The sequence below is a fragment of the Pleurodeles waltl genome, chromosome 5 (genome assembly GCF_031143425.1).
Source record: "Pleurodeles waltl isolate 20211129_DDA chromosome 5, aPleWal1.hap1.20221129, whole genome shotgun sequence".
NCBI classification, from domain to species: domain Eukaryota; kingdom Metazoa; phylum Chordata; class Amphibia; order Caudata; family Salamandridae; genus Pleurodeles; species Pleurodeles waltl.
In genome coordinates, this window is record NC_090444.1 from 631,669,444 (window position 1) to 631,682,074 (window position 12,631).

The 12,631-nt window shown below is 41.6% G+C and overlaps 1 protein-coding gene across 1 annotated transcript in view; it reads right to left on the reverse strand.

Annotated features, from left to right (window-relative positions):
* The window catches only part of PLG (plasminogen), a 387,567-nt gene that overhangs the window by 58,618 nt on the left and 316,318 nt on the right, over nt 1-12,631 (reverse strand). The window contains exons 17-18 of the mRNA XM_069234491.1: nt 10,228-10,368; nt 2,904-3,010 (exon numbers count right to left, since the gene is read on the reverse strand). Of these exons, the coding sequence (XP_069090592.1) occupies nt 2,904-3,010; nt 10,228-10,368 (248 nt within the window). The remainder of the gene's footprint in view (nt 1-2,903; nt 3,011-10,227; nt 10,369-12,631) is intronic.

Genomic DNA, 12,631 nt, shown 5'->3' on the forward strand with positions numbered 1-12,631 from the left:
TATTTTAATTAGAGCACCAACGCACTTCTGCATATTGATCGTTACTTCAAAAAATTCAATATGCTAGGGTAGAAGAAAGATTTTTCACCTGTATCGCACTTTTGCATGTTGTGGTATTTAGTGACAAATTATCTCTGTTCAAAATTAAGACATTACTCTACCTTTTCAAAGCAGCTAAATTTACCAAATTTCCAGATCCACTGCGGTTCTAAAAAACAGCTGTAAAAAAGGACACTGATGTAAAAATGTGCTAGATTGCCCACCAAATTTGTTGATTGTTGGTAAAATAATAGATCAATACGTAAAACAGGCTGCTGTGTATGGCTTTCAGTTGAAGGTGCTCCTATGAATACCAGAATCGAAATCTGTCTATTCATTATTATGGCAACGCAATGAAAAATGAAAGCTGTTTTTTATTTCTGTGACACTACACTTCTGACATATACCCTGATTTACCCATGGTCTTCAGAGACCTGAGCAAAGTGATGGAACGGCAGATAATGGTCTTCTATCTAACACCGTCTGTGTACTGCTCTGTCGGTAGACCAGAGAGAGGCAGGGCAATGCTAGTTGCCACCCGTACCGCCAAGTAATTTTCTATTGGCAGACCCGCAGATGATAGACATCAATCCATTCTGATGACACGTGAGGACTCATTTAGAAGCCCCTTGCACCGCCGTAGCATCATTTCTTTTACACTACGGCAACGCAGAACTGTCGCTTACTCTGTGCCATATTTACAAACGAGTGCAATGGTACCATTGCACCAGTTTATAAACCCTTATAAAACATTATACCTGCACAAAATATAATGTATTTAAGGGAGGCGTTTCCCTGCTAGGAGGCCTGCAGGAATGGTGCAGCGAAATCTACATGATTTCACTGCATAATTCTTTTAATGCCTACTCAGGCAGACGTAAAAGTGACGCTAGGCTGTTTTCAATGGGCCTCCCTGAGCTTTCCTGGACTAGAATGAAAAAATGTTACGCTAGTCAAGCAAAGCACCACAACTTCATCAGAAATTCTGACGCAGCTGTGCTAACAAGCGCCATGGTGCGCTGTATTGTGAATACAGCACTACCATGATGTCATTAGGAGGCACAGGGCAAGGCAAGCAAACTGATGCATTGTGATCGATGCACCAGTTTGTTGTAAATGAGGCCCTTAGAGACAGCCATTGTCAGCACAGTGCTGGCTGTCTGGTTTCTCAGTTAGAGCAGGGTAAATGGCATTTAAGTGCTGAAGAGGAAGGCATGGCCTAAAAGATGACGTGGGAGAACGGTATTAGGAGAATGTTTCGTTTAAATATTTGAATAGGTGCCAAAGCTAGATAGTGAGGAGTGCAGCAGGACGTGCAGCATTTTTGCTCATTGATATTCATTGACCTCCAAAACAGTTTGTAATTCTGAAGGTAAATACTTCCAGGAGGAACAACCACCAACTTCTGCCCAGTCCTGGTTACTCACATATCAGCCTGAAAAGGTGTCTAGGGCCTGGTCAACCACATTGAAAACTTGTTTTCACTTTTTTAGTAAAATCGTCAATGAAATCTGGTGGGCAACAGTTTTCAGGCTGAAACTGACACCAGTAAATGATAACTTTTTATACAACACTTTATGCAGCAGTGTTTGCTGCTTTCAAACACTTCAGATGAACAGGCTTAACTACTTTTAATTTGGCCCCTTTTGTTAACTTTTTGGCAATGGTGTAGAAAGTAAAACTGTTTGCCAATTGGTTTAGGTGACATTTTGTCCCTTCCTTAACACAACTATTGCTCAAACTAATCTGAGGTGTGCCAAAAATAAGCCACTCTTCCCAGTAATTTTGAAAATAAAGTAGAACATCTCTGGAAACCTTTTTCTGCTGGGTGAGCTTTCTGAAAATTACAACCAGAAACAATGCATCTGCTGGTTATTCCTAATAAATCTGTCAGAAGTTTTAAATGTTACAGAAAGTGGTGGCCAGTAATGTACCCATCTTGTTCTATATTGAAGTCTCAGTCATTCTCAAGTTATTTGAACTCAAAAAGATGGAAGGCTAAGTTGACATTGACTACACCATTATATGAAGATCACAGCTTATGTTGCTCGGGTGCAGTTGACTCAGTAGGACATCCTGCCACCTGCATATAATTATGTCCCCCCAGCTATTCAGAATTTGAAGTATGCCAGCTGTTGGCAGCTTACTTTACTCAAAGATTTGGGAATTGTGTTCTAAGAATAAGCTATTTTGATCACTGACTTTTAGGCAATCTGGTCTTAGCTTGGCATAGTCCAAATGTCATTAACTAAAAAGGGGTCCAACTATATGAGGAAATGGGCATAAATACCCATATTGAGGCCATGTCAATTTTTTTGTTTGAAAAGCAACATCCTGAAATGTGTCCTTCCAATGCACTTGGTACTAAACAAGTTTTGGGTTGGAAAGTAGCACTAAAGTAAGAATAGTAGATATGCCCCTTTGAGTATTGTTCACAAAGTGGCCTTCTAGACCAGTCCCTTCTTTCAGAATGCTGGATTCCAGTGCTGCATAACTTTATGACCTTACAGATGTTTTGACAAAGAGGCTAAAGATTCTCTGATTCTGAAATCTAGGTGTGAGGGCAGACTCTTTCTGTTGAGGTGTTTAGATACTGGAATTCCTTTCTGGAGTCTCTTAGAAACATTGGACAACATAATATAAATACCATAACATGATACATAATTAATGTAGTATAATATCATATTAAATCACATTACGTAACCTGTTATGTAAGTTACTGTAGCATGTCGTGACCCTTTTCATGGAGAAAAGAACAAAGACAAAAATATCTCATCAAGATTTGTTCTACAGAGTATTTGAATATGTTTTAGCATTATGCCTGGCCCATTCTTTTATGATATTTCTGAAAGCAAGGTTCTTACCTTGTGTCTCACCCCATCCAGTAACATAACATTTTGCTTTGTCTGGTACCATATACCTATTGGACGGTAAGCAGATTGGCTGCACTTCATCAGTATATACGACTGGACTGTAACAACAACAAAAAATATGTCATTGTCTTATTCCACTTTATAGCAAGTAATTTCTCTTTTCCTTTCTAGTTTAATATCACTACATTTATATGGATTCTTATTAAAAACTTTTTCTGGTGCACGTTTTCACGTATTTATTACCATCATCGTCACCATAACGTTTCAGTTGGGAATCCATGAATTCAGTATGAACAATACAAAAACATAATCAAAATCAATTAATAAATTAGAATACATCATTCCATTATCAGTTTGTTTCCCCATCAACAAAATCATAGACAGAGTCTGCTTGCGATCACAAGTAATTAAATCGTGCCCACGTCATTATCTAAGGAACCATGGTCAATGGGTTAGTTATGAAATATGGCAAATAATGGTAAGAATGAACCACGTGGTTGAATACAAAGTGTAATGCAAAATTCCAGGTGATTCTCTTGGATAAATCAAGAACATGGAAGCAGCATAAATGCATGCCAGATAGCAGAAATGTTTACAAAACCCAACAGTCTTATTTGTCACATTTTAAATGTCCCAGCCAGCTGTATCCATTCAGATGGAGGATATGCTCTAGTTCATACATGTTTCGCCAGGTTTTTGCCCCTCCTATGTGCTGCAGAACTCGTTGATAGGGGGATTATGCAGTATGAAGAGGTGAGTGGCTACATTCATCTGAAAAAGGAGACTACATTCCATCCCACCCATTACAACCAACACAATAAAAAAGCGTTGTTTTCTTGTGGTGCTGTATAGCCAGATACCGATGGACGTCTGGTCTGAGACCCTGAATGAAAAATCTTTGATCAGGTAATGGTGATCCTCAAGCATTAATGAAGGTACAAGTGACCAGCAAATGAGCCAAATATTAGCTCCAACTCTAATGATAAAATTGTATTCAGTGATTGATGTGTCAGAAGAGGATAGTTCCCTTACTGTTTAAAAAGAGATGTTAAATTCCCAAACTACAATTAAAGACAGTGTTTATACAGAACCAGTAAGAAAGTTGCGGCCAGATGTAGGAAGTTGTTTACCAGTCCCAATCCCTGTGATTTACTTAATCACATGCTTTTTTGACTAATAGATGGCTTTTTAGTATTTATTAAACCCATTTTGTGGACCAGTAATTGCTTATTGAATCCTAAAATGGCATTAGAAATGCAAAAGGAATTGCAATTTGAGAGGGGCATAAAGACAGTGCCCCTTCCTCTCTGTGGTTTGGAATGCTAGATATCAATGGTTTGCTTTGCAATCGTAATTTTCATAGCAAACCAATGACATGTAACCGACTACTCAAAGTAGTTGATAACCGATTGCAAGGGGGAAAAGTCCCTTCCCCTTTATGAGTCTAAAAATAGGTTTGTTTGGAGGGGGCAGTGGACCAGGGTCCACTGATAACTCTCAAACAAACCTTATTAGTTTTTTTTCTTAAATGTAGACCCGTTACCTTTATGGAAAATAGGCTGCATTTAAAAATACATTACTTTGTTTAAATGCAAACACTAGCATGGTGGACTGGTGACCACAGAAGGCCATCACCCTGTAATAGCATCCAATTAGAGTTAGTAGTAATTTGTAACCTATCTCATGAATACAAATTATGTAGATTGAACTGTGACTGACTGTATGGTGATTTTGAGAACTGACCTAATAGTACATAGGTTAATTTGCCAAACTCAGAATTGATCCCAAAAAGTTGTTTCAAAATTTCTGACTGCTTATTGCATCTGTCTAGGTAAAAAAAAAAAAAAGAAATATAACAAAAAATATTGCTCACTGACCAAAAAAGTGAGATTCAGGTCACTACCTTTATCACACATCCAGTCTGAGTTTGACAATGATCAAACAAAGGCAATGGACATCCGTGGTACTCTTTACAGGGATACTATCCAAAGTAAACTAGGTGATGCAGGAAAGTGTTAGGGAAAAGATGGACGACACCTTTAAGAGTGCCATGTAGGAAGCCATTTTCAAGACGTTAGCGGCAAAGTTTACCTCTTTTTTGCAAACTCTAATAACTCACCTCTTTCTTTCACGTTCAGACACAATAAAGAAAGTCATTGACTCAGTATCACACAGATATAGGGGCTCATTACAACCCCTGAGGTCGATGCAATAGTGGAGGTATTACCGCCAACAGGCTGGCGGTACATACCTCCACTATTATGACTATTATGACTATTATGACTATTATGACACGGTCAACACACCGACCGCCACGGCAGTCTCCGGCCCGGCGGCCGTACTAGGCCGCCCATGGCATTTTGACCTCACCCACCACCATGGTTTCCGTGGTTTCTGTACCACCACGGAAACCATGAAGGTAGGCACTATCAGTGGCAGGGAATTCCTTCCCTGGCACTGATAGGGGTCTCCCCTGCCCCCCTCCCCAGAGTCCACCCTTCCGCACCCCCTCCAACCCCCCCACATATACACACATACACCTACATACATACACACCAATTCACACATGCATACACACATTCACCCACGCATGAATACATTCATACACACTCACAGCAATACTTACGAACATACATCCAGGCACACACGCAATCACACGACACAACAAGCACGTACACACACCCCCACTCATGTACACACGCATTACACACGCATGTAGGCATTCAAACCCAGTCACATGCACCCACACACGCACACAACACTCCCCACGCCCCTCTCCTGTCGGAGAACCTGACTTACCTGCTTGCAGGGGGTCCTCCGGCAGGAGACGGGACACGGCGCTGCTGCCAGCAGCAGCGTCCGCCAGCCAAACACCGCCAGGCCATATCATGGAACATGATATGGTAGGCAGTGTTTTGCTGGCGTGGTGCTGCTGGTGGCAGGAGCTCCACCTTACTGCCATCCGCTGTAATGACCTTAGCCGGAATTTCGCCAGCCTTCTGGCGGAATTCCGGCTACAGTCATAATTCCATGGACGGTCGGTAGCCACGGCGACGGTATGTTGGCGGCCGTCGCCGTGGTGGTAGGCAGCATTTGCCGTCTATGTCATAATGAGGCTCATAGTCCCCATCGAGTCCTTTATGGACACATTTTTGTATGAACACACTTTCAGTGTCTTGGGGGACTAACTTGGACTTGGACAAATATGCACCACTGTGGGCCTGATTTAGACTTTGGCAGAGGAGTTACTCTTTCACAACGGTGACACATATCCCATCTGCCGAACTGTAAATCCCATAGGATATAATGGGATTTATTTTACAAGATAGCTCTGTGTCAAGGAATGATCATGAGCATTGATAAAAACCGTAGAAAGTGAGGAGTTTACAAACATTTGAGTACAAGTCATCCATGGTTTTCAGATAATCTGTCAGTGTTATCTGCAAGAGGGAGGCATTATTGGTGCTAAGACATGTTTCGTTGAGTTGGGGCTTAATTCTTTTGCACACTTTGTGAGGATGGGGTCATCAATGCCCACCTTCCAGTAATGAACCTATGCTTCGGAGAACGCACACATCCTTGCACTATAGCGCAAGGGTGTGTGCGTTGGGTCATGGCTGCCAAACGAGCGTCAATGCCTAGGGAGAGAAGAAACACATCATATTTTAGTAGATATTGCACTTTTTTCTCTCTTCCTTTGGCGCCAGGCAGTAAAGCAACTTTGGTGAAATGCTATTTTGCGTCAAAAAATAACAAATCTGGGCCTCAATCTCAGACAGCCTCTCTCACTACCTGTCCCTGATTTCCACTGACTTTCACTCACACACACATACAGGCACATATGCTCACACTTGCACACACTCTCTCACATGTATACACTCTCAGTCGCAAGCATGCATTTAAAATCATTTTTCCTTACCACAGCTACCACCAAAGGTCCTGTTCCAACTAAGAGTGCTCCATTTTTTATTACACTAATAGCAAATAATAGAACATTATTCTCACTAGTAGTAATGAAAAAAGGGCGGACAATAAGGAAAGCAGAACCACCTGTGTTCTTGGCACTGCTTTTGCCACCTCTGAGGGCAGGGGTTGCAAAGGCAGTGCTAGTGGTCATAAGACACAAGCCATGAATTGCAGTTGCGACCTCTGGCAACCCCTACAGGACTTCCATGGTACCCTGCCATTTTACCTCTTATTTAGCGACATCATGAGCAATAATTGAAGATGCATTAAGCTAAACATATTGCCGTACGGCATTTCTGTGGAAATGTATGAGTAACCTTTACTGATTGACCTGGAATCCTTGGTGTGGTCTCCCCTAACTTTTTGCCTCTACTTCCCAGGTTGTTGTTGTGTGCTGGACTCTGTTTTTGCTGTTTGTTTTACTCTGGGAACTTTACACCTGCTAATCAGTGCTAAAGTGCAAGTGTTCCCTATGTAAATTTGATTTACAAGTAATTCGCTAGTAAAGTGAACTAAAGGTGCCCAGGTCCTGTAAATCAAATGCTACTAGGCGGCCTGCAGCACTGATTGTGCCACCCACATTAGTAGTTCTGTAAACATGTTACAGACATGCCACTGCAGTGTCTGAGTATGCAGTTTTCAACTGCCAATTTGACTTTGTACAAGCTGAAACCTCTCCTTTTTTTATAAATGTAAGGCACCCCTAAGGTAGGCCCTAGGTAGCCCCATTGGCAGGGTGCAGTGTATGTTAAAGATGGAGCATGTACTGATGTGTTTTACATGCCCTAACAGTGAAATACTGCCAAATCCGTTTTTCACTGTTGCAAGGCCCATCTCTCTCATAGGTTAACATGGGGCCACCTTTAAAAATTCTTAAAGTGCAGTTTCTCTTTGAGAGCCACAGTTTGGGGTCTCTGAACTCACACTTTAAAAATACATCTTTTAGTGAAGGTGGTTTTTAGATCGTTAGTTTGAAAATGCCACTTTTAGAAAGTGGGCATTTCCTTGCTTAAACCATTCTGTGACTGCTTGTGAATTCCTTGTCTGGGTCAGACTGGCAGTTGGGCTGTTTGTGCATCTCCACTAGACAGTGACACAAAGGGTGATGTGGTGTAACCTGAATATCCTGAAGGTCCATCTGGGCTAGGCTGGAGGGAGGGGTGGTCAATTACACCTGAAAAGGCTATGCGTGCCCTCACACAAAGCAGTCTCCAACCCCCTTGTGTGCGTCTGGGGCCAGGCCTGGGAAAGGCAGGATCCTGTACACAACAGAGACTTTTCTTTGAAGTTGTGCAACTTTTAAGGCAGAAAGGGGTACAGGTAGTGGATCCAAAACCCCAGACTGTAGATTACTTCAAGTATTCAAGAGGAACCTCTGCCAGGAGAAAAGCTGAGGAGAAGTGCTGCCCCTACTTGGACTTATGCTTTGTTGGGCTGTCCTGCAGTTGCTGCTTCTGCTTGAGAAAGAGGACAAAGACTGGACTTTGTGGTATATTCCTGCTTGAGGGATATCTCTAAGGGCTTGGACTGAGCTTACCCCCCTGTTCTGAAGTCTCAGGGCAATTAAAGATTTCCTCTGCCAGCACCTGGACTCTCTGCTGAGGCTCCTTCCCTGCCAAGTGGTACCTAATCCAATCCCTTGGCCCTTGAAAGGAGAAGCTGGTGAAAAACTAAGAAAAACCAAGGCCCATATTTATACTTTTTTTGCTCCCCATTTGTGTAATTTTTGGACGCAAAAGCGGCGCAAACCTTCAAAATATAATTGTATTTTGTAGGTTTGCGCTGCTTTTGCATCAAACAATGACGCAAATGTGCTCCAAAAAAAATAGAAATATGGGCCCAAGTGCACTGACTTCTGATGACTCCGGACTGTCGCCGGTGCCAGATACTGTGACACCGCCTGCAATTGAAGCCGTGGTCCTCGCTGGATTGAGATGACCTTGCAGGCCCAATGCCTCCACAGCCCTGCTGAAGTCCGCGTCTCTGCGAAGTCTCAAAGTGCCATGTCACCGACATCTGTGACACCTGACTTCACTGTACCACACCATGACCGCCAGATATCGACTCAGCCGGAAGTGCGCGGATCAAACGCTTTGCACCAGAACTGACGCCGCACTGGATCCAGGTATGCCGCAATCCCCGACTCAGTGCACCAGCTTGTTTCCTCATTTTCACAAGGTTCTGTCCCTGGGGGACCGTGTGACACCTTGACTGGTGCCATTAGCGTCAGATTGTTGGGAATGACTCCGTCATGACGCCGTGATATCACCAATTGGAAGCATTTGTGTTTCTAAGCATTATAGTGAAGTTTAATCTTTAAAAATTGATAACTTTGCTTGTGAATGTTGCATTTTTGTTGTTTTGGTCTTGTTTTACCCAGATAAATATTGGCTATTTTTCTAACTTGATGTTGAGTCATTTTGTAGTGTTTTAACTGTATTACTGTGTGTTTTGGTACAAATACTTTACACATTGCCTCTGGGTTAAGCCTTTCTGCTTGTGCCAAACTACCAAGGGGGTTAGTGGGGGTTAATCGGGTGTGTTTCTCTTTTACCCTGACTAAAGTGAGGGTCCTTGCTTGGCCAGGGACACTTGACTGCCAACCAAAGACCCCATTTCTAACATTTACATTTCCAATTATAAAGTGAAACCTTTGAAAAAATCAATAGCCAACCAACATCAAAAAACATTTGGAGTATTGCTGTCTACCCTAGAGGACAAGATGAGGAAGCTATTGGTTATTTGGAGGAATGAGCTGACAAGGCCAGCACACAAATAATTTCACAAGTGTCCCCTTATCTTGCACATAGAGTGTAAGAAAAGGCATTTTATAGTGTTTTATAATGTTAACTGGCTGCATGACTCAATGTCCAGATTTTCAAGGTCTAATTTTGAAAAGTGTCTTCAAATTTGAGGAAGTAGAGATATGCGTTCCTAATGTGTGAAGAGTGCCAAGTGATAAACGTCTGTGAGGAGACAAAGTATCAAGGTTTTGGGTAAGGATGTCCTAGAAAGCTACATTACAATATTATTCCTGGTGGAGGAAAGTCACATAGAGAATGGTACACACAAGGGTTTAAAGGTGTAAACGTCCGAATCTCAGATGTACACAAACTGGAGCAAGACTTTATGACAGAAAGACCCCCTATCAGAGTCTTAGGGTATAAAACATACTCCTCAAAATTTCTGCCTTGCATGAAAACCAAGGTTAGACTCTCCTTGCCAAATACATTTCGTTTGTATTGTGTCTTTAAAATACGTATTGACGTATTATAATGTAACTCACTTTTTTGATCAGAAATACATAAACCTTTTAGTATGACACATGAAATATAATATTCAAAATCACCTGGATAATTTCAGTAGGGCAATGTCAGCTCGCAATGGCCCTTTGTGGATTTGTATAACATCCCTCACTTGCTTCGATGGCTCATTACCATTTTCACGGTGTATTCCAAGAGTGACCCTGTATGCCGCAGGATTCGAGGAGCTGTAACGAATGGAGATAAGCGATAAATTAAAACAATCTTTGTATCCAAAACTCTTTAAAATCTTTGCAATCAGTATTTCTAAGAAATCAATCACATTGGGCTGAGGACATCTCTGGGAAATGTGGTAATATAATGATTCATGGAGTGGATTCGAGGAACCTTTACTATGGCTATATATGAACCTACTAATAGACATCATATCATAACTTAATACGTAAAGTATTCGCACAGTCTCAAAAATACTCAACAATGACCAGCTTACACATCCATTAAAACAATTGTTTTGAAAATTTGGATTGCCTTAGATAGACAAAAATGGTGCGTTCTTGAAATGATCACATGTGCTTTTAGTGCTCTCATCCCTTTAAAAGGTATCTGTTTGAACAAGACTCCCCAGTTTATTGACTCACATTTACTAACAAACTGTAAGATCCATGTTGTTCTATCTCTGAGCAATGTAGGGACGTCACAGCATAGTTTACAGCCAGGAGGGGTACTTATTGCCATGCAGGTGATGCACTATTTTCGGAATTTGAACCTTTCAACTTCTTGCCTCTTTGTTACCAACCTCACGTTTCTCTCAATCACATCAAAAGCAAATAAAGTATATATTTTTTCTGATGAGAAGCAGACAGTTAAACTATTTTTACATACAATGCAATAGTGGATGTTAAAGAAGTCTCAAAGGGAACCTTCTTCAAATAATATATTTTAAAAATCTCCAGCGTCACCATTTATTTGAAAACTATTTATCAGGAATGGGAGCCCATTTCATGTATCATTGGTCAAGCAGGTTCAGTGAGATTCGCTTGATACACTTCACAGAACCACAAACAAGTTCCACAAACAACAAGTTCAGTACCTTTCTGAATTTCTCTTTTGATCGTGGCGATTATTCCACTCTGGCCCATGGAGTAAGCCCATAGGTGGCCTAATGAAACTGGAAGGCCCCCAGCCCCCCTGTAAAGTACCTAGAGGGGGCTCCCACCCTCTAGACCCAGTCAGAGGCCTGTCACCAGTCTGCAAAGTTCTGTACTGAGGAGCCCCTTGGAGCGTGTAGTTTCCCCGCACCGCGGGGCCCTTTGTTACACCACTCAAGCCCACAGGCACCCAATTGTGTCACTTGCTATGTATTTTTTAAACACCACTTGATTGTTTACATTTATTTATACCAGCTCGCCTCTGGTAATGAGTGACCTGAATCTATTTCAGAATACTTTCCACACATTCAATGGAAAATGAGTTAACTCCGGCCATAGCACCCTAAATGCGTCAGATCTCGTCCAGTGGAACATTAGCCACTAAAAACAATTGTTTCTCTGTTTTGTGATGCCTTAATGTTCTGTGGGTAATCACGATTGGCAACTTCTCGAAACATATATTGTTTTGCAAATAAGAGTACGTTAGCGACTTGAAATTGCATATATTATGTATGTGCAATTTTCATAGTGCAAAGCACATTCATAGCAGTGGATCATCCAAAATTATGATGCATTATCCTTTGCCCTAGGTTTAGGGCAAGTCAGGAATCATTGTTTTATTGGGTGGCAGGGGGTAAGTGGCCATCAAACTTCAGTAATAATATACAAATTGTTAGAGTGGTGGGTGCTCCCAAAAGTTTCGCACGTCGCCCCGACCCTGGAAAGGTACTAAAAACTGCTTAAGTTAGGGGTAGAAGTGATTGTTTTCTTTTTTACACAAGTTTTTTTATTGGGCACGGAGCATTAGCAGCATCACAGAATACGTAATAAAGAGAATGTATTGGGAAGCAGGAAATCAGAGGATATGATGCAGTACAGTTGAACATGCATTACCAGTCAGAAAGGTACACATCGTACGTGTGATCTCAGAAATATAATATATTTACTTGTCTTCAGCATCATTAATACCGTCAGAGGAGTATGGAAATGCATAGAATTAAGTGTCCTAGTGGGTGTTGCACCTTTATAGCCTTGTTGATTTACCTTCACATATATCTCTCAGTTTTGCACATTCTGTCATTCACAAGAGCAGACAACCTCTCCTTAGTATATACATTCCGCAACTTCTTCCACCACATGAATATTGTTGGAGTGATCTGCATCTTCCATGTGTAGGTTATGGGCAGTTTAGCAGCTAGAAGTAAGTGTGTTAGCAGCTTACCTATTTGGGTCTTAAATTAGTATATGGTGTCCTCCGCCAGAGTCACCAACAACAGAATCACATGGTTAAGTGGAAGGTCGACGCCAGTAACTGGTTTAATATGGGACAGAATCTCCTTGC